At 42.8% G+C, this 24,041-nt stretch overlaps 1 protein-coding gene across 1 annotated transcript in view; it reads right to left on the minus strand.

The window, feature by feature from the left end:
* LOC124595898 (protein nessun dorma-like) overlaps window positions 1–24,041 on the minus strand; it is a 181,496-nt gene that overhangs the window by 141,815 nt on the left and 15,640 nt on the right. Inside the window, exon 3 of the mRNA XM_047134806.1 lies at window positions 6,304–6,479. Within this exon, the coding sequence (XP_046990762.1) occupies window positions 6,304–6,479 (176 nt within the window). The remainder of the gene's footprint in view (window positions 1–6,303; window positions 6,480–24,041) is intronic.

Below are 24,041 nucleotides of genomic sequence, written 5' to 3' on the forward strand. Positions count from 1 at the left end.
ATACCTTGCAGGCGGGGGACCGGGTGGTATGTCGTCACCAAAATCAGCTACGTCCACGTTCAGGCACCCACCCTCCGACCTCTCGGACACTGGCTTCCCCACTGCCGGCACCTGTGTTGGTTTCACAGGGGACGTTACCTCCTCTCCCTGTTGTGACTCTGCCGCACTGCGATGGTTCTCAGCCTTGGCAGCCTCCAGTAGCTCCAGCACCGGCATCACCATCGTTCGAGATGCCACAGCGAGAGCCGGCCCCCCCTAACAGGCCCGGTTTCTCAGGAGGCTGGTTCACCTGGGGTCGTCCCTTCCCCTTCGTCCCCGCCACTGGGTCTTGACCCTCCCGAGGTGGAACAGGACCCGGCGTTCGACAGCTTGTCGCCCGTTCTGTCCCGGGCTCTGGTTGTGGGACGACGGGGGCCTCTTCGTGTGGGTCACTTCCAGCCGTATTCGAACGTTCCGGCTTGAAGGCTGGCAGATCCCCTCGACTCCGGCCATCCAATGGATGTGGAGGTCATCGCTCCGGCCCGACGCTCCACCTTCCGACACAGTGGATCACAGTGGCTGCACCCCCCGAAGGAGGAGGAGTGCTGTAGCCACCAAAAAGATCGCGGGAGGCGCACATTGGCACGGCGCGTCACGGACGGTAGTTGCTGCAAGTAGGGTCCCGTCCACCAGAGGGCAGGCGAGAATTCGGACGTGACCTCTGCCGGCATAACAACAACAACAACAACAACAACAACAACTCCGGCAGCATGGGCCGGGCCCAGTCAGTTCACATCGGGCAGGTCTAGCAGACAGTTCCCGGTCTACACTAGGTGAAATGCGACGGAAACGTGAATCGTGTTACTACAATTGCAGTGATGGATGATATAATGAGTACAGCAGCACAAGTAATTGGTGACAGGAAGATTAAAGTTATGGTGTTTGTAGATGATCTGATAACTTGAGGGAAAAAAGGTGGAGGAAGTACAAGAGCAGTTGGATGTATGGGAATGAACAGTACAAGAATATGGGATGAAATTCACTATAAGTAAGTGTGAGATGATTATCACAACAAGAAAGAAGGAGAGAGGAACAACTGGAATAACAATTGGTAAGGAACAATTGAGGAGAGTGGAGAGTTTCAAGTACCTAGGAAGCCTGATACAGGAGGATGGAAAAAACGACAGAGAAATAAACGAGCGAGGGAGAAAAGCGTTAGCATTTTGGAAGAGTGTCAGAAGCCTGATATGGAGCAAGGATGTATCCCAAATCAGTAAAAAGGTTATATACCAGTCATACTATGTCCCAATCCAGACATATGCATCAGAAACCTAGATTACGAAAGAAAGAGAAAAAGGCAAAGTACAAGCTAGTGAGATGAAATTCTTGAGAAACAGTATTGGAGTGACAAAGATAGACAGGTTAAGAAATGAGAGGATCGAAGAGTTAATGAAGGTGGAACCATTACAGGAGGAGATAAAAATATCAAGGCTGACAAGGGGATCCTCCATACTGTAAATCACGGATTTCGATGTGCTTCAAATATGTTGTAGAGCACTTGCCCTGAGTACCTGGCTATCCGGTTTTTTAGCGACGGGCCTTGGTTTTTGAGAAAATCGATTTTTAAGTTCATTGCACACCTTGTATATCCATAACATTACATATATTTCAAGCAAGCAAGCATAGCGCAGCGATAAAGGTTTACGGCCACTGTGCTGGAGGTACTGGGTTTGAATCCTGCTTGTGTACCTTTTTTTCAAAATCGACGAATTTTTCAAAATCGACGAATTTTTCAATTTTATTTCAAAGAATACCAACAAACAGTGTAAGGTGTGCGAAATTATAAAGATATATTCAGTTATTAATTTTTTCAAATATTCATTTTGTTTGTGGTTCGCATCATATTCTCCCAATTCATCTACTTCGGTGAAATCTATCAATTCATCATTAATAATGGTATGTCTTTTGACCAAGAGATCCTGTATTGCGTTACATATCTCACCGCCAATTGCAACGGAACTGGCAGAGATCAAGCTAGGCGGTGTACACGTTAAGAGATTCAAATTGCGGAATAGATTTTCGGCGTATTTAATGGCATTTGTGATTACGCCTTTTGATTCTTCGTTCAACTCCTCTACACCATATCATTAATTTGAACCCAACAATTACGTTTGTTATTGTCGCTGTTGCATTTCGAAATCTTTCCTGTCGTCTTTTTCTCTTTATTTTCTCTTTCTGTTTTTACCAGTAGTCTCACTTTGTATTCATCTTCCCCTTTTTACCGTAGTCTACTATACAATTTTATCCCGCCTATATATACTCAATAATACGTAACCCACTTCCAAACCATAAACTGAAAAATTTTATTTTCCGCTTTCAACACTACCGCTGCTATAAAAGCCACCGTTTCTAGTTCAATAACAGCTGCTTTCACGTATTAAACAACCATTTCGGCTAGTTCTAATAACTTTCACTTTATTTCCACTTCTGTTTTTCGCACATCACTGATCATTTTAGCCGCTCCCCACAGGTTTTAACGTCATTATTTCTTCGCCAGACAATTGTTAGCCCCATTTTCGTAATCTTTCACCACAACACCACTCCTTTTAATACGTTTTTTCAAAATTTTCCCGAATTTCTCCGTCCTTTAACGTGTTTTAGTGGCAACACAACCACCTAACCTTTATGCACATCGCTGTCTACCAACCCAAGTTCACCACAGGATCAACTTAACCAACACTTTTTCGCCTTTTTTCATACAAGATCTCCAGTTGCTTTCTAGTTCACCTTTATCTCTTCCCATAAATTTTTATCTTTCATTTTCATTTCAACCTCATGTTAAACTTTCCACCTTCTAATACCATGTCACCCTCACAAGACCCCCACAACGACCCCATTAAGTTTTATTTACATTCCCTCCGCAAACATGCCTTCACCCTAGCCAGATTACGCTCGCATATTTTATTTTCTCAGGCTTGTCTGACATTTGGCATAACCCCCAAAGGCCTCACACTTAAAGTTCCCATCTCTGGCTGCAACCCTTCTTTCCATCAGTCCCTATACCAGTTCCAAACTGAACAATCCATTGCCCTCACCCACCTAATCCTTCACCTACACAGGTCTTTAAATATGTCTGCTTGTGTCTGTATATGTGTGGATGGATATGTGTGTGTGTGCGCGCGCGAGTGTATACCCGTCCTTTTTTCCCCCTAAGGTAAGTCTTTCCGCTCCCGGGATTGGAATGACTCCTTACCCTCTCCCTTAAAACCCACATCCTTTCGTCTTTCCCTCTCCTTCCCTCTTTCCTGATGAGGCAACAGTTTGTTGCGAAAGCTTGAATTTTGTGTGTATGTTTGTGGTTGTTTGTGTGTCTGTCGACCTGCCAGCACTTTCATTTGGTAAGTCAAATCATCTTTGTATATATATATATATAAAAAAGATGAGGTGACTTACCGAACAAAAGCGCTGGCAGGTCGATAGACACACAAACAAACAAACACAAACATACACACAAAATTCAAGCTTTCGCAACAAACTGTTGCCTCATCAGGAAAGAGGGAAGGAGAGGGGAAGACGAAAGGAAGTGGGTTTTAAAGGAGAGGGTAAGGAGTCATTCCAATCCCGGGAGCGGAAAGACTTACCTTAGGGGGAAAAAAGGACAGGTATACACTCGCACACACGCACATATCCATCCACACATACAGACACAAGCAGACATATTGGTCTTTAAATATGTCTGCTTGTGTCTGTATGTGTGGATGGATATGTGCGTGTGTGCGAGTGTATACCTGTCCTTTTTCCCCCCTAAGGTAAGTCTTTCCGCTCCCGGGATTGGAATGACTCCTTACCCTCTCCTTTAAAACCCACTTCCTTTCGTCTTCCCCTCTCCTTCCCTCTTTCCTGATGAGGCAACAGTTTGTTGCGAAAGCTTGAATTTTGTGTGTATGTTTGTGTTTGTTTGTGTGTCTATCGACCTGCCAGCGCTTTTGTTCGGTAAGTCACCTCATCTTTGTTTTTATATATAATTTTTCCCACGTGGAATGTTTCCTTCCATTATATATATATATATATATATATATATATATATATATATATATATATATACACACACCTGTGTGTGTGTGTGTGTGTGTGTGTGTGTGTGTGTGTGTGTGTTCTTTTCTAAGTTTACAATAATTGAAACTGAATACTTATTTATTCCAGCTTTTTCAGAAATTACAAGCAAAAATTTAGATTTCTGAATACCTGAACAGAGGATGGAGATTTGTTTAAACATGAACTTTCAGACACAGTGACAATTTCTATTTAGTTATATTGGGTTATTTGCACAAATATGCCATTCCATTTCAGTAACGCTGTTTTACCCAAGGATATTAATTATTTTGGAATTAAATGGGTGCAGGTTTTGCTAATATATATTGAGCACTTGTTGTATGAATACTTTATTTATTTCTACAGCTTTTTCCTCTGCTGTATCAGGAAGTCAGTAACTGTGTACACATTTATTTATAAACAAAGCTTGAAATTGCTGATATTTTTAACTGATGTGGTCTTTAGCCAAACTAACTGATTTAGAATAATTAATAGAATGAACCATATAACAAATTTGAATTGAATTAGGCTTGATTCCGGAACTCCAGTTTTAATGTCCCTAGGACATATTATGTCCATGGTCCTATCTAAGATGTAATAAACTTGGAAAAAAAATAATATTTTTTTTTTATTTTTGGAAGGAAGAAGACATAGCAGATGAGTATAGCTGCCCATCTCGCTACATCTCACTTCCAGTCTTTTTCTTTTCTTTCTACCTTGGGTACCCACAACAAAGATCACGAACAATACACAGAGACACCCACACCTGATGCTATATTCAAAGCAGTGAGGTATGATGAGCCACGGCAGCGCATTTGACCAATTCATCAGTATTTCCACATATCTCCATGGCTCAGAGTAGCTATTAGCTTCTTTTACAGTATCACTTAAGGAAAAGGTAAAGCAATTTTTGGTAGGGCTGCAGGTTAATAATAAATCTGCTAAATATATAACAAAAGAAATCAAAAATATTTAAACCAAACTTACTCCCTTTTTGAAGCAGAAGAAATTAAATACATGCTAGAAATGAAATGATGGAGTAATACTTTGGACTACATTTGGAAATGTGTACCAAAATGTTGTGCAAGAAAAATCTCTCAGAACAACATAGCGGCTACTCCCGATCAGGAAACAATTTTTTTCCCCACTCACTGATGAACGTATTAACATCAGACACAGCTAAAAATCTATAATACTTACATGTTCTCAATCTAGTGTTGCAGACATTCATCACTATGTATGAATACAGCAGTTTACACAAAGACATAGATGAAGTTTACGTGAATGTAGTTGGGCACAACAACTAGGTATAAATTTTGTTTCCTATGTTGAAGTCTTAACAAATCTTCTACCACAGTTATTTTAATTTTATTAGTACTTAATATTCAGTTATATGAGTATGGTGATGAGCATAGTGTCTCACGGGCAAATCTTGTATGTTCTGTACATTTTCTTGAGAAATCCTATACAAGTATCCTGACATGGATGCTGAACAAATACAAAATAAAACAAATTTAGTATCTTCTATCAAACATCAGAAGTTTTATTAATAAATATGATAAACTTCTCACATCCATGCAGCAAAATGAAATGTAGGTGGATTGTCATTAGATGTGTTGGGCATATCAGAACATTACAAGGAAACCACTGAAACTAGATAGATTCATTTTGATGAATACAGGCTAATATAGTACTACAATAGAGTCAGTAGGAATACAAAAGGAGTGGATATGAATGGAAAAAATGCAGTAAAAACCAGGCCCTTTAGGCTAATAAATTTTGTGTTTAACAACTACGAGTGCTCTACCAAGAGTGGTTCAGGAAACAAACAAGCTTCTGCCACCAGTAGGAACTATCTCACACTCCACAAAGCAGCTGGAGACAGCTTAATATGGTTTTACAGATGTAACTGAAGGAACATTGTTTGTGGAGACTTTAATGTTGATTTAATGCCAGGTAGTACTATCTAGTGTTTTGGACGTCCAGATTTGCATTATCTGCCACAATAGACATAGTACAACTCCCAATGACAATTTGTTTCATGGCTCCTACTACCTTCTGGGAGTTGGATACAAAATTAATAGTGAATGGTTTCTTTCTAGTTATTTTTGTTCCAAGAACTACAAAATTCACACCACAGCAGCATGGGCTCGACGCCAAAAACTGTTACATCTGATATTATGACAACTAGAATTACTGCTAAAATAACTGCGGATGTAATAATAGATATACCTCAACTGGTCCAAACATTCAGCTGTTTCTTCTATTTTAAGACAGTTCTTTCTTTGTTGTTTTGTTGGGTACAGGTGAATCAATGGAACTCTGTGATACAGTGGCAAATGGATATCATCTTGAACAGCATTCACCTCAATTACAGCTGAAAGTTCTGTGCAGTCAACTCCCAATACCTGAGTAACAGAATTTATTATTAACATTTAATTGAAAGGTAAAAGATGAAGAAACACACCAGAAGTAAACAAATCAACTGGTCACAGACACATTTAGATATCATACTTGTAATTATACTGAAATTAAAATTATTCACTCTGATTAACTTGTGCACGATGTTTTAGTAGTGATCTCTGTCTTGCAAATTACCCTGTCTTCCACCTTCACAGCCCCAGGTCTTCAAATCTCATCCGATGCAGTCCCCAGAAATCAGTCTTTCCTTCTCAAATCCTTTTCCTTCCCCCTTCTTCCTTCCCCTTCAACCCTTCTGCCTGAAGGAGGAGCCACTGGCTTCGAAAGCTTGCCAATCACAATAGTCTTTTATGTTTGTGTTCTGCTGCAGCTTGGTGAGTAAATTTTTTTATCTATCCAAATAATGTTATCGTAATTATATTGTTACCACATGATTACACATCATGTTTGCTCTAACTTAATATATTCCAGTGGAGAAGTATCAACTCAGTTTATGTATGAATGATTTATTCATTAGTTTTAAGTTTCCAGTTTTCATGTGACACATATATGGACGGATGATGGACGTCTTTGAGGTGGGATGGCGACCACAGTATTACAAGTTGCAGTACCTGAGTTAGCCTTGTATAACCTCCATGAGTTGGTGTCCCAGTATGGAGTAGCGTGGCACACCACTGTGTAAATGCATGCGCCGTAACTATGTTGAGGGACGACAACGGAATATAAGATGTCGTAGGAATTGTGAAAAATGTCATTCGCCTAATGTAGGTTTCTAATGTCCAATCTCAAACTGTACATTAAACCAACATTCTCTGTTAATCAATGCTGTAATACAAAAAGTGATTGTACATTGGTATACACTATACGGTGTTGCTGAAAGAAGAAACACTTCATATTCATTTTTAGTTGAAAATTGGCAAAGATTATCAGTTTCAGCACTAGCACAACTGTAGCTATAACAATCAAGTTGCATGCGAAGAAAATTTATTTACATTTGAAGCAGGTAAATACTGCAAGTTTCCCTTTCTTCAATCTATCTTCTAAAATTAGTTGTAGGTTCAGTATTGCCTCAGTCGTTCTTACATTTCTTCGGAACACAGTCAGATCACCCCCAGGTTGGATTATATCAGTCAAATTGTTCTTCTGCAGGTAACTGGTGTCCATATTTTGCAGCCATTACATCTCACAGTGACACTCCATTAATACACCTTTCATCACCTGGCTTCATAGGTATTGTATTATTACATTTTTTTAAATGTCTGGTGGCATTTTTGGTGTATCATATATCCCACACACCGGGTAGAACAGTTCTATTATGGTCGGTTCTTCCAAAGATCTTAACAATTCTCACAGAATGTTGAGTACGTCACTTGCATTGTTTCAACAAAGGTCTTTCAGTGCTCTGACAAATTCCTGCAGTATTGCGTCAGTCTATCTCATTTTCATATGCCACTTGCATTTCCTTTCCATAATATTCAAGTTTCTTTCCTTTATAAAGCCATTCTATATATACTGATCTGCCAGAACATTATGACCACCTACCAGTGGGTCAGTGTGTCCATCCTTACACGGATAACAGCAGTGATGTGTCGTGGTATAGAAGCAGTGAGGCCTTGGTAGTTTGACGGGTGGAGTTGGTACCACCCTTGTTCACACAAGTCATGTAATACCCGTAAATTCTGGAGACGGGGCTGATGAGCTCTGACGCCACATTCGATCACATCCCAGATGTGATCGACTGGGTTCAGAACTGTCAAGTTGGGGGGCCAGCACATCAACTGGAGCTTGTCACTGTGTTCCATCACACTTCTGGCCTTGTGACACAGTGCATTATCTTGCTGAGAAAGGCCACTGCCATCCAGAAACATGATTGTCACTAAGGGGTGCACGAGGCCTGCAACCAGTGTATGATACTCCTTGGCCATCATGATGCCTTGCATGAGCTCCACTGGACCCATGGATGCCCACATGAATATTCCTCAGAGCATAATGGAGCCACTGCCAGCATGTCTTTGTCCTGAAGTATACTTGTAAAGGAGCTGTTCCCATTGTAGACAATGGATTTGCATGCTGCCATTGGCAAAATGAGGAAGGTATCAGGAGTCATCAGATCATGTAATAATCTACCACTGCACCAACAGCCAGCGCCTATGGTCATGTGTCCATTTCAGTTGTAGTTGCCGATGTCATGGTGTTAAAAATGGCACATGCACGGGTGTTAACATTGGTACACGTATGGGTCGTCTGCTACAGAGGCCCTTGTTAGGAGTGTTCAATGCACTGTGTTTTCAGACACATTTGCACTCAGCACAACATTTTAGTCTGATGTTAGTTCCGCCACAATTCTCCGCCTGTCCTGTTTTACCAGTCTGCCCAGCCTACAAGGTCTGACATCTGTAATGGAGGATGGTCACCCAATGCCACGATGTCTAGATGTGGTCTCACCTTGGTTTCACCATGTACTGAAGACATTCACCACAACACTCCTCTAACATCTGACAAGTTGAGCAAATTTCCGAAATGCTCATGCTGAGCCTTCAGGCCATCACAATCTATCCCAGTCAAACTTAGATAGATCGCATGCCTTCCCCATTCTACACAGGGACAGCATGTTCACTGATGTTACATACAACATGCATGTGGCTGACTAACACAGTCATTCTTCACCAGGTGATATTGCTGTCACCTGGACAGGTTTATTTTGGTAGTAGATCGGTGGTCATAATGTTCTGGTTGATCAGGGTATCTAGCTGACAGAACGGTTTGATTCCTCCACCTATAAGCTTTGCCATAGTGATCCCATCCCAGAAAACCAACATAACCTCCAATCCCTTCTGTAATCCTTAGGAATTACTCCTCTGAATTCATCCCTCGCCTCACCTTAACAACATCCCACACACCCACCTTCTACACACTGCCAAAAATTTACAAACCCAACAAACCTGGGCCACCACTTAGCTGGTTATTGTACTCCTACTGACTGAACTTCCGCCCTTGTTGACCAACACCTACAACCAACTGCCCAAAATAATAACCTATTTCCTTCAATCGACCCTATCCCTACTTGTCACTGTTGATGCCACCTCCTTATTCACCAACATCCTTCATGTACATGGCCTTGCTGCTATCGAACTCTACGTCTCCCAATGTGCTGAGTGCTATTGAAAAGGGATTTCAGATCGATTCCATATTCCTGGTTTTCCGGAAGGCTTTTGACATTGTACCACACAAGCGACTCTTAGTAAAATTTGCGTGCTTATGGAATATCATCTCAGTTATGTGACTGGATTTGCGATTTCCTGTCAGAGAGGTCACAGTTCATAGTAACTGAGGGAAAGTCATCGAGTAAAACAGAAGTGATTTCAGTTGTTCCCCAAGGCAGTGTTATAGGCCCTTTGCTGTTACTTATCTATATAAACGATTTGGGAGACAATCTGAGCAGCCATCTTCAGTTGTTTGCAGATGGCGCTGTCGTTTATCGACTAATAAAGTCATCAGAAGATCAAAACTAACTGCAAAACGATTTAGAAAAAAATATCTGAATGGTGCGAAAAGTGGCAGTTGGTCCTAAATAACGAAAAGTGTGAGGTCATCCACATGAGTGCTAAAAGGAACTTGTTAAACTTTGGTTACACGGTAAATCAGTCTAATCTAAAAGCTGTAAATTCAACTAAATACCTAGGTATTACAATTACAAACAACTTAAATTGGAAAGAACACATAGAAAATGTTGTGGGGAAGGCTAACCAAAGGCTGCGTTTTATTGGCAAGACACTTAGAAAATGTAACAGACCCACGAAAGAGACTGCTTACACTACGCTTGTCCGTCCTCTTTTAGAATACTGCTGCGTGGTGTGGGATCATTACCAGGTAGGACTGATGGAGTACATCGAAAAAGTTCAAAGAAAGGCAGCATGTTTTGTATTATTGCGAAATATGGGAGAGAGTGTCACAGAAATGATACAGGATTTGGGCTGTAAATCATTAAAAGAAAGGCATTTTTTGTTGCGACGGAATCTTCTCACAAAATTCCAATCACCAACTTTCTCCTCCGAATGCGAAAATATTTTGTCGACACCGACCTACATAGGGCGGAACAATCACCACAATAAAATAAGGGAAATCAGAGCTCATACGGGAAGATATAGGTGTTCATTCTTTCCGCGCACTATACGAGACTGGAATAATATAAAATTGTGAAGGTGGTTCGATGAACCCTCTGCTAGGCACTTAAATATGATTTGCAGAGTATCCGTGTAGATGTAGATGTCCTGAAGTTTCTAAACCCAATACCTCATCCCTCATAAACATTACCAACTATATCGTCACACACAACTACTTCTCCTTTGAGGAGCAGGTATATAAACAAACCTGTGGCACGGCTTAGCACCCTCCTATGACAATCTTTTTATGAGTCATCTAGAGAAAAAGTTCCTGGTCTTCCAAAACCCCAAACCCCTTATCTGGTTCAGGTTCCACCATCTCCAAGAATCAGTTACGTGGGAGCACTCCCCTTGTCACCCAATACCACCACAACTGGAAAAAATAACCATATCCTTAGCCAGGGCTTTGATTGTCTATAATCGTGCCTAAATCTTGGGACATCCTAAGCAAGCTCCCTCTCACCAATGGTAAAGTGGTAATCCATAGTCCACCCAACCTACACAACATACTCCTATTCCCAAATCCTTGCCACAGGGGTCCTAGTCCTGTGGAAGATCCAGATGCAAAACTTGTCAAATTCAACCATTCAGAATTTCCTATTTCAGTCCTGTCATAGGCTTATGCTATCCCATCAGAGGCAGGGCTAACTATGCAAGCAGCCCTGTCATATACAAACCCGGCTGCAATTGCTGCACACCAGTTTATGTCTGCATGACAACCAACCAAGTACCTGCCATAGTGAATGGTCACTCCTAAAATAAGGCCAAAAATATAGTTGCTCTCCCTCTGGCACAACATACTTGTGTTCAATGGCTGTTTCACAGCCTGTGGCATGCGGATATTCCACTCTAGCACCAGCTTTTCTTAACTATGCAGACAGTAGTTAGCCTTCCAACAACTCTTTCCCTCTCACACCCTCTATCCATTAGTTTACCCTTCCTTTGTACTGTCACCCCTTCTCAATCCACACCTCAATGTCACTGTCATCATATGACAATTCATCAGCACTGTTATCTGTGTACCACATGCCTAGCCTGCTCTCCTGCTACCCCTTCTTACTGTGTAACTAGCCAGCAAACCTGCTGCCTCCCTCCAAGCTACCCATCCCCAAACACTCTTCCTGGTTCTTGCCTCTCTTCCCCTCTACCCACCCCATCTGATACAAGCCTCACCCCACTGTATATCAAAAACGAGCTCCGTATACTCACTTTAAATTTGCCAGTTGGTCCTACAATGTCATCTTGGAAGTCACTGTTCCTGTATAATCCAAAATTCACTACTGCCCATTTAAAACAGTAAACTCATTGCTCAAGTCTTGTCAGGTACAAGCGAACTCTAGCAGCATAGAAAGGAGAGAGTGTACACCAGTTAGTAACTGAACACTCATGGTATTACTATTACATTAGCAACCGTTGGGCATTATGATCATTATATACCAATACAATGAGTGACTGGTTTGCAGTGAATACAGGGCTAGCCTAAATGATTCATCAGTTTTCAAAGCACTGTTAATAGACAAATATACAATGTACAAAGACATTTTATACATGTAAACACTCACCAAGTTTAAAAAGCCCACCTCATGGCTCATGTGCACCCTAAATGGCAGGTCTGTGACAGCACTCTTACAAGATAGTGGCATTGCACGAGAAGAGTTTTTGTGTCTCAGAATATGCAGAGTGTTCATCAGTTACAAGCATTCAGCGTGCACTCTAACGCAAATACATAAAGCTGCACCTGGCCACCACAACATTTTGCGTCGATTTCACCAGTTTCATGACAATGGTTGTCTGTATAAAGGGAAAAGCACAGGACAACTGCATGTCTCGGAGGAAATCATGGAGCATGTGAGACAGGGCTTTGTGCACAGCTCACAACAACCAACAATTCTTGCAAGCCGTGAATTCGGCATTCTGGAGCAAACAATGTGCAATGTTTTGCAGTGGCATTTGCATTTCAAACCCTACTGTTTGCAACTGTCACAGCACACGACTCCCGTTGATTATGCCTACCAATTCGAGTTTTGTAACCAAAATGCAGCAAGCTGCGGAAGATGATGACAACTTTGAGGGGAACATCGGTATTCAGTGACGAGATAGCTTTTAATCTGTAGGGAAATGTCAATCGTCACAATGTGAGAGTGTGGGGGTACTGAATTACCGTATGTCTATGTGGAGTTGGAAAGAGTTTCAGAAAAGGTGAATGTTTTCTGGGTCATAGCCAAGATAATGGTGTATGGCCCTTTTTCTTCACTGAACAGTTGGTGACAGGTTCTGTGTACCTCTATGCGTTGCAGTTGTGGTTATGGCCACAACTGACTGTTGACTACTCGACTTTCTCATTTCAGTAGGATGGGGTTCCACCTCACTGCAGCACAACTGTCCATGCCTTTCTCAACAGAAAACTGCCACATCCCTGGATAGGGCGCACTGGTCAAGATGATATTCCTCTGATACCCTGAATCCCCCCCCACTAGCCACCTAGGTAACCACATCTCACACCATGTGATTTCTTTCTGTGGGGTTATGTTAAGGATAACCTTTTTGTACAGGTAACTCCATGTTTCTTGGTTTTGTTTTGCTTTAGGATCCAAAAGACAACTGGGGTCATATGCGCCTAAGCCAAAACTATAGAACACGAAGAGAGAGAGAGGAGTTAAAAAATGACTATATGTCCGTCCCAATTGACACAATAGAAGACAGCTAAAATCTGTCACATGAAAAAAGAGCTAGAAATGGCACCATACAGAAACGGAGGTCCAAAACTGCTTTGACGGATAAGAAGTAAAACACGTTCAACAGAGCCTGCACGTTATTTGCCAAAACTGCCGATAACTGAGACGGCAAACCCAAGCGGGAACATAAACAGTTAAAAAATGGGCATTCCTTCAGGAAATGGCAGACAGTTAAAACTTGGGCACAATGTGTACAACATGATGGGGTATGCCATTTATCAAATGACAATGGCTAAAAAGGCAGTGCCCAATGCACAGACTAGATAAAATGACCTCTTCCCAGCAGGAGGGCCGAAGGGAGGTCGTCCAAGCCGCTGGAGCTTATTCCTATGCAGGAAGGACCATTGGCGATGCCAAAGGGACACCACCTCCTGACAGACAGCAACACAGAGATCATCAGAGGGAATATAGGAACTGACAGGCTGAGGTACGAGGACTGCAGCCTTGTCACCAGCCTCATTTCCTGGCAGACCGACATGCTCAGGAACCCACAGAAACACCACACTGGCCCCACCAAGAGTGAGTAAGTGGCAGTTTTCCTGGACCCGCTGCACTACGGGAGGGGCGGTGTGCAGCGCACATAGACTCTAAAGGGCACTGAGTGAGTCTGAGCAGAGAACACAATTGAAAAGGCTGCATCGCCGGATGTACACCGTGGCCTGACACAGGGTGAAGAGCTTGGCTGTAAATACTGAGCAGTGTGCTGGAAGCCGATATCGAAAGACATGGGCCCTAATGTCGAAGGCACACCTGACCCCATGGTCAGTCCAAGAGCCATCAGCGTATACAAACGTACTATCGTGAAGTTCCATGCGAAGGTCGTGAAACTAAAGGCGATAGACTGAGGCTGGAGTAGTGTCCTTAGGAAGCGAATGAAGGTCAAGGTTAACATGGGCTGCTTCAGGAAACAAAGGTGGTGAGGGATTCACACTCATCGGAAAAGTTGCAGGTAGTGTGAAGTTAAGTCGCCGTAGCAAGTGCCAAAAGTGGACTCCGTGAGGTAACAGAGAAGAGGGATGCGTCCCGTACTGGCGATCAAAGGAATCGTCAAAGAAGGTGCCACAGGATGGATGGCCACGCAAGGCAGACAAACGGCGTGCATACCTGCTGAGGAGAAAGTCACGGCAGTAGGACAATGGTAGTTCAGCAGCTTCAACACACAGACTCACAACCGGGCTAGTGTAAAAGGTGCCCGTGGTCAAACGGATGCCACAATGATGGATAGTGTTGAGACGGTGTAAGAGGGATGGGTGTGCAAAGGCATAAACAAACCACGCATAGATGAGTTTCGAACGAACAATGGACCGGTACAAATGGAGGAGGGTGGTTCGATCAGCATCCCAGGAAGTTCCATTGAGGACACTGAGGAACCGCATAAAGAGGGCTACCAGGTAACACACGTGGTAGGACCAAGAGAGCTTCCTATTGAGCATGAGCCCCAGGAATTTCATAGTTTCAACAAATGGAAGGGCAATAGGCCCAAGGTGTAAAAGATGGTGAGAGAAACGAATTGCATCGCCAGAAATTCAGTCAGTTTTGTCAGTGGAAAATCGAAAGCCACTGTCGACGCTCCAGGAGTAAATACGATTAAGACATCGCTGAAAACTCTGTCTTTCAAAAATGTCTGAAGGAAACAGGGAAGGTGGCCATGGAAGCTCCACATGTAAAGAGTATGAAGGACACCAATTCTCCAGCAGGTGTCGTAGGCCTTCCCCGAATCAAAAAACATGGCCACAGTCTGGGATTTCCAGAGAAAACTGTTCATGACATAGGTGGACACAGTAAAGAGATGGTCAACTGCAGAATGCCACGCTCAAAATCCACATTGTGCATTCATCAGTAAATGGCAAGACTCAAGCCTTCATACCAGCTGGACACGAATCATATGTTCCATCACCTCACAAATGCAGCTGGTAAGTGAGACGGGGTGGTAGCTAGAAGGAAGGTTTTCATCCTTACCAGGCTTAGGTAAGGATGCTGGCTTCATGCCAGCATTGGGAAATGTGCCCTCTGCCCAGATGTGGTTGTACGTGATAAGCAGAAAGTGCTTGTCCGCAAGAGAAAGATGGTGCAACATTTGAATGTGGATGGCGTCTGGCCCTGGGGCGGAGGATCGAGATGAACTGAGAGCATGCTCTAGCTCCCTCATAGGAAAGGCGGCATTGTAGCACTCACGATTTGGAGGAGAGAAGGGTATTGCCCAAGCAACCTCCACTCATTTCCGATGGAGGAAGGCTGGATGATATTGGGAAGAGCTCGAAACTTCCGCAAAACGGCGGCCCAAGGTGTTGGAGATAGCAATAGTGTCCATGATGACATTGTCTGCTACTGTCGGGCCAGAAATTGAAGAATGGATCTTGGTCCCAGAGAGCCATCAGAGGTTGGTCCACAAAACAGAGGAAGGAGTGGAACTGCTACAAAAACTAGTGAATGAAAACCAACTAGTTCTTTTGCTATCCTGAAGAACACGACAACATTTTGCACACATCTGTTTATAATGAATGCAGTTTGCCATCATAGGACGACAGTTAAAAACATGGAGGGCACGTCTCCGTGCGTGAATTGTGTCATGGCACGCCTCAGTCCACCAAGGGACTGGGACAAAACATGGTAAAGAGGAAGTGTGAGAAGTGGAACGTTCTGCAGCAGTAAGGATAACATTTGTGAGATATTCCATCTGGTCATCACAACTGGGCGTGCACACGGATGGGGTAGGAGTCAGCAAACGGATAGCACAAGGGATTTCCCTCTTTACGCGGTTCCTCAGTGTCCTCAATGGAACTTCCTGGGATGCTGATCGAACCACCCTCCTCCATTTGTACCGGTCCATTGTTCGTTCGAAACTCATCTGTTCTAGGCAGTGTCAGAAAGAACGGACCACTCAAGACTATGGGCAAGCTGGGCAGTGCGTAAGGATAGGTCCAAATGGGAATAGGTGTGTGAGGAGTCTGAAAGGAAAGTGGGTCCTCCGGTGTTAAGGCAGAAGAGGTAAGTTGGTTAAGAAGGTCAGCCACCAGGGCACCTCTCTCTCACAGGTCCTGGGAGAACCCCAAATGGAATAATGAACATGCGAGCTCAAAGTGATTTTGAGGGCACAATTTAGTTTCCTGAAGGCAAAGTACAAGGGGATGTTGTGATGCTAAAAGCAGCCATAAATCCTCTTTGCAGGACCGAAGGCCGCGAATGTTCCATTGGAAGAGAATCATTATGAGGAAGAGAGGAAGGGGTGTCACCTCAGCAGGTGCCAAGTGAAAGCTGGTGAAGAGTTGCTGCTACAGGGCACAGAAGCAGGGGGATCCTGCTCTATGGGGTCCACAAAAGCATCGGCTTGCATGTGCTGTCGGTCTGTGAAGTTCAACGCTGAAAAATGGTTTGTGGTGCGCACTGAAGACATGGAGGCCGGCTGGGCTAAGGTATCATGTGGCGACACTGTCGAAGAGGATCTTCGAGTTGGCGAAGGAGAAGACTGTTTGCATTTGGTGGACTTTTCGGGTTAGAGGAAGACTCAGGTGTTATTTGGCTCGAGGGACAGAGGAAGTCTTCTTGGGAGTACTTCTGTCCTTTCCAGCATACCGGTTGTGAAGCTGGTGGCTTCACCCCTTGAGGCATGAGTTTGACAGCTTGTTGCACAGCTGGACGGGGGCGATGGCAATGCTACCTTGACACTGGGTGATTTCACAAACTCAGAGCAGAATTGGAGGTTGCATGTCTGCGTGGCCATGTCCTTTGTGGAGCAAAGGGTAACAAGAACAGAACTATTGGAGCCAGATGGGAGAACACAGGGTTTGCGACTAGCCAGTAACTTGCGAGCGACTGGGTAAGGCACTTTCTCCTTTACCCGGATCTCTTGGACATCCCGCTCATCAAGGTATATGAGACAATCCCAAGAAGAGGTGGCATGGCTGCCATTGCAGTTGATACAGCAGGGAGAAGGAGGTGGACAATTGTCCTCGTGCGCATCCCTACCACAGGTTACACATTTGGCTGGGTGTCAACAAGACGTTCTAGTGTGGTTGAAACAATGAACTGACAGCAGCACATCGGGTTCGTAATGTACGGCTGGACTGTGATAATTTCATAGCCAGCTTTGATCTTGGACGGAAGCACCACTCTATCAAAGGTGAGGAAAAACGTGCAGGTGGGCACTAAGGAGGAATCTACCTTTTTCATTACACAATGGATGGCAATGACACCCTGATCGGTGAGGTACGACTGGATTTCGGCCTCGGTTAGACTGTCGAGCAGCCTGGTGTGAATTACACCACAGGAAGAATTCAAAGTTCTATGGGCACCGACACGAACAGGGTAGCTGTGGAGAAGCGAAGCAGCAAGCAGTTGTGCCTGAGAATCAGAAATAGTCTCCAAAAGCAAAATGCCATTCCGTAAATGAGAGCAGGATTTCACAGGGCCGGCAATTGCATCAACACCTTTCTGAACAATAAACAGATTTACTGTGGCGAAGGACTGACCATCTTCAGTACGTGAGACCATGAGGAACCGTGGTGCAGTGGGAAGGGTCTTTGAATCGTTACCCTCATTACGTTTACGTTTCATAGGCGTTGATTGGGAAGATGATTGACTCATTGTGAGGAAATCCCCCATGATTGCCAGCATCTCCAACAGCGTGCTCCTTCCAACTGGGGGGGGCCCCCTTCACAAGGGGACGCAGCTGCCTTAGGTGATTGTTCACACCTCAGGTCACACCTCCTGAACACCTGACAGAGGGACCAATCGGCAATTTGGGAAGGTTGCAGCTCTGGCAATCACCCCTTCATGGGCCTGGCCTGTACCAGGAGGTACATGCGAACCCTACGTGTTGACCTTGGGGCTGGGAATTACTCGTTACCCAGTCACCTGCTACGTGTCAGACACGTGGGCCGGCCTTCATGAGCACACAAGTAGGAAGAAGAAACAGAGGAACCTCAAACGCTGAAGCAGAGGAACGAGAGGAGAAGGGAAACAAAGAAAGGAAAAGGGAGTGAAAAAACAAAGGTGAGACTGTTCTTACATCAGCGCCAGACTATGCAGAATATTTCCAATAACACCCCACACACGTTCCCCAAGGGAGGGGAAAAAGAATAGCAAGAGGATAGACACGCAGTACGAAAGGGGAAAAAATGCTGCAAAGACTGGGGCCACACGATAGCCAAGCATGAATCCACCAAAGAGTGGCGAGCCCCTTTGGGGTTTCTCCATGTCAGTTCAACACAGAAAAGTAACATTTCCAACATGACTCTAGTAACAGACACCAACAGTGATACAGAGCTGTCACAGTTGTCAGAGATCGATCCATACCTCCAGTCCGCACCACTGGTGGTGCCACAATCTACAAGTTGTCTCTATGGGAAGCGCTCTGGGAAGAGGCCATGCCCCAGAGTTCACATCACATCACATCACCTGGCAGGATCCCACGACCTATGATCAGCTATAACCGTGCGCCTGCCACACAGAGGACTCATTCTCTTGTGTGCTCACTTGCTGGAATATTCGCTTACTGGCCACTATCTGTTGATGACTTTACCGCTTGGACTACATATGGACTTTAATATTGGCTGGCTGTCTTCGGTTTATGCAACACCAAACTTATATGCTATTGTCTTTACTGTGCTTGTATTGTATCAGTATAATGAGCCAAATAAACTGTGTTCATAAATACAGACTTTTACAGTGGCCAAGTCTTTTCGAACTCTCAATACTTCAAAATATTGGACAAAATGGACACTGAATTTATGAACCAGTGGCTCCAACAACAGTAGGAACAGGGACTTCTCAATCGGCAATCACTGTAACAACAGCAACAAGCAGTTGGTCTTGCTAATAGCAACAAATAATAGCACTGTCTATCAGGATGTGATGACTTCACAGTTGCAATGTTTTCCTTGTTTCTGGATGGTGTTGACGAATTGGGAAACATACCAAAAACATAAAGATTCAAACTGGCAACAGTCATTTATTCTTTCATGGTCTTTGCACAGCATGCACATTCTCTTCTCTTATGAACAGTACAACCTATGTTGTGTTGGGTTCTCCTCTGCTACCATCTTTTTGCCAGAAAGCAATGGCATACAGTGATCACGACATACATGTGAAAGGTGTTTTTGCTACGGAGGTCTCCTATATAAATGTTTCAAGGAGACTTTCCTTTTTGGTTGTTACTTCTGACAAAGCAGAAAATATCTTTGGGTTAGACACCATCAGACAGTTAGTGTTTTCCATTTTGGAGAATATGTCTTTGCTTTCCATGGTGATTCCATTTTGTCCCATTGATGACTTGACTGCCTCATGTTTAGATCTGTTTCCCTTCGGTAAGGATGGACTGCAAATGTTGCTGTAAAAATTCATTTAAACCTGGGGTCCGTACTTGCTTTTCATGGGCCGACTCTACCCCACACATCCTCTGGGATGTGGTCAAGGTGGAATTAAGCAGATTGGAGGCCCTCGAGGTGGTTACCCGTCTTATCGGGCCAATGGGTTTCATCACTTGTAATTATGAGAAAACTAGATGGTCTATGTGGTAATTTTAAGGTCATTAATGCCCATGTTGTCATTGATACTTTTCCCATTCCCTGCCCGGAATACCTGTTTTCCAAGTTGCAAAACAGTGCCTGTTGTGTTAAGGTTGATTTGTTGGAAGCAAACTTACAGCTGACACTGCATCCAGAATCTTGGGATGTGGAGGGGCTCAACATGCTCTTTGGCCCCTACAGGTATAACAGACTTCCCTTTAGTATATCCAGTGCACCAGCAGTCTTCAAGCATTACTTGGAGCAGCTGCCACAGAACATTCCTTCATGCTGCAGTTATTCGGATGACATCATAGTGACAGGGGGAACACCTTCAGATCTTGCAATCTCTATTTTCTCGATTAACCATGGCTAGCCTCAAATGCAACCTCCAAAATGTAGATTTTTCCAACAGCCTGTTGAGTACCTTGGTTTTATCACTAGCAAACAGGGCATCTGTCCTAACAAGCAGCATGTCCATGCTATACAAAACATGCCCAGCCCCCATAACCTCAAGGAACAGCAATCCTATATGGGAAAAATTACTTATTATGTCCATTTCAATATATTACGGAAAAAAAGTGTTCCATTCCAAAGGTCTCCAGAGGGCGACACAGTTTTTTCTGCACTTAAATAAGCCCTCCAATCAGCACTGTGCTTTGTTCCGTTTTCACCGGGGAAGCCTCCTCTTCTTGCCACATAGCAGCATTGGGTCGAGGCAGTCCTGTCTCACAAAGAGGCAGATGGCTCTTTAACATCCTAGTGTGTTCATATTCAAGACACTCTACACTGTTCAATGCAGCTACTACCAGATTGAAAACGAAGCAATGGCCATCGTTTGCGCAGTTAAGAAATTTTACACCTATCTGTAGGGCATCAAATATCATCTGCTTACTGAGTGTAAGCCATTACTTGCATTCACAAGCTGCGACACTGTCGCGAATAAAACAGTGACTCATATACAGAATAAATTTCCTATACTTTATGTCTATGGTCACAAACTTTTCGTCAACATATTACCGGTTTCGGACTATAATGACCATCTTCAGATCTGCAGCAAAATATGGGAAAACATAAATACACTAGTAGATTGTCTACAGTTTAAAACAATCAAATAGTCTATAATGAAAAGTACTTCTGACACACATATACATTTGTGCGCTCTAAGTATGAAGAGACATACCTGTTATATAAAAAAAACAATGTCCTAATGTACTGCAGCCATAGTGGCATCGTCAAATGTTAAATGCAAAATCAGCACCAGCATCGTCAAATGTATATAAATAGCAGCGTATGCACGAGTCACGTTGTCAGCAGCACTACTGTTCAAAACAAACCGCCGTACAGTAGCCACAAGATGTTTGTGTTGTAAGTTCACCAGATGTCACTACTGTAGGCATACGTAAGTCTTCAATGATTACTTGAACAGCTTAAAATAAAGGAGGGATACAATTGGTAAAGTCTGTAATGGGCTTATAAGGTGTAAGAGGCATTACAGTAATAAAAGTGATGAAATAGAACACGACAAAAATTAGATTGTTAAAAAGAGGAAGAGTTAAGAGAACAATAATTAAAATCTGCTCAAGTACCAATATTCTAGAAAATGACATAAGTAATAAACAGCTCACATAGTGCACAGAATAATATAAAAACTATAACGCAAGTAGCTAAAGAAGCCACAATGAGAGAAAACATACTGCTACACGTAATCGGCGCCCTCTGTTAGCGCTAACACCAGAATTACACATAGGTGAGGAGTGGTTAGAGGAATGTGACCACCTCCTTCCAAAAGGCTAAGCCTTGTCTCTGCATTCACAGCTTCCTCTCTTCAGCATCATCTTCAACTCTGTGTATGGACTTCCCATTTCTACGATCATATTTTTTAAATATAATTTCTCAGTTATCTCACTGTTTTCTTCCCGACTACCTTGCCTTGGAATCTGTTTTGTAAAACAATATCACATCTAATAAGTTTTGCTTTGTAATGGCATCTCTCCAATTTCCTGTGGAACCATCCCACTCACACACACTCTCTCTCTCTTTTCTTTCTTTCTTTTAGACCAACTGGTTCTTGTGCTTCTCCTACAGAACCACATTTCAGCAGCTTCAACGCAAACTTTCTCCTGCTTTGCTAACAACCACGATTTTCAGCCATACGTCACACATGTGACACTCCACACACAGGTCTTAACAAATCGTTTCTTAGTGTGGAAGCTAATGAGCTTGTGCATTCAATAGAAGATTGTTCTTATTTTGGAAGGCATTCTTGGCCAGTGTTGTTATTATCTCAATTCTTTAGGGCATCTATTGTTTTTCTCCACAATGCTACCAAGACAGTTAAATTCAGTTACTTCCTCGAATTGCTCACTCCCTATTTTTTGGCAGTCTTACCTATAGGATCTTTCTAGTCTATAACCACAAATTTTATCTTCTTGTTTTTTTTTTTAGTTTTGTTATGTCTTGATTTAAGACTTTCAAGCTTCTTTTTTTTTTCTTCCTCTGACTCTGCCACTATTGCAGTGTCACTGGCAAATCTAAAGCAATGAATACCATTAATTTTGATTCCAGTCATCTTTTCTTTGTTTATTGTTATTGCCTCCTCAATGAACATATTAAATTCATAAGATCATCGAGGGCAGCCCTATTTTACTCCCCTTCTGATTTTTGCTTCTTTCTTGCTACCATTAATATCCACTTCAATAACAGTACTTTGACTTTTGCATTATGTTGTTATGGTCTTCAGTCCAAAGACTGGTTTGATGTAGCTCTTGATGTTACTCAATCCTGTGCAAGCTTCTTCATTTCTGAATAACCAATGTAACTTACATCCTTCTAAATTTGCTTATTGTATTCATCTCTTGGCCTCCTTTGACAGTTTTTAACCCCCCATACTTCCCTCCAATGCTAAACTGAGGATCCCTTGATGTCTCAGAATGTGTCTTATCAACAGATCCTTCAATCAAGTTCTTCCACAAATTTGTTGTCTCCTCAATTCTATTCAGAACTACCTCATTAGATACACGATCTACCCGTCAATTCTTCTGCAGCACTACATTTCTAAGGTTCTATTCGCTCCTTGTCTGAACTGTTTGAACTGTTTATCATCCTTGTTCCACTTTCATACAAGGCCATATTACAGACAAATACCTTCAGAAAAAGACTTCCCAAGATTTAAATCCATATTCAATGTTAATGAATTACTCTTCTTCTGAAATGATTTAATTTGACTACATTCCTTTACCCTTGTTTTGCTGATGTTAATGTTCGCCTTGTATCCTCTTTCTGAGACACTATCCATTCCGTTCAGCTGCTCTTCAAAGTTCTTTGCCATCTCTGATGGAATTACTATGTCATCAGCAAACCTCACTGTTTTTATTTCTTCTCTTTGAACTTTAATTCCTTCAGCAAACTTTTCTTTGGTTTTCTTTGTTGTCTGTTGAGTGTACACATTGAGCAACATTGGGGATGTACTACAAGCCTGCCTTATTCCCTTCTCAATCACTGCTTCCGTTTCTATAAGAGATGCCTAGTTTCTGTCCAAGTTGTAAATAGCCTTTTGTTCCTTATATTTTACCCTGTTGCCTTCAGAATTTCGAAGAGTGTCTTCCAGCAAACACTCTCAAAACCTTTCTCTAAATCTACAAACAGTGTAAACATACTTTTGTTTTTCCTTAACCTATCTTCTAGGAGAAGTCATAGGATCAGTATTGCCTCGTGCATTTCAACATTCCTTCGGAACCCAAACTGACCTTCCCAGAGGTCGGCTCCTGCCAGTTTTTCCACTCTTCTGTCAACAATTTGTATTATTATTTTGCAACCATGATTTATTAAACTGATAGTTTGGTAATATTCACACACATCAGTACCTGCCTGCTTTGGAATTGGAATTATTACATCCTTCTTGAAGTCTGAGGCTATTTCACCTGTCTCATACATCTTCCTCACCAGTTGGAATACTTTTGTTAAGACAATCAGTAGGTCTGGCAGAAAGTAGTCCACCCCAGGGGCCTCATTTCTACTTAGGTCTTTTAGTCTTCTGTCAAATTCTCCTCACAGTATCATATCTTCCACCTCATCTTCATCTACTTCCTTTTCCCTTTCTTACAAGGGAACCTCCCCATCGCACCCCCCTCAGATTTAGTTATAAG

The sequence above is a fragment of the Schistocerca americana genome, chromosome 2 (assembly GCF_021461395.2).
Source record: "Schistocerca americana isolate TAMUIC-IGC-003095 chromosome 2, iqSchAmer2.1, whole genome shotgun sequence".
Lineage (NCBI taxonomy): Eukaryota > Metazoa > Arthropoda > Insecta > Orthoptera > Acrididae > Schistocerca > Schistocerca americana.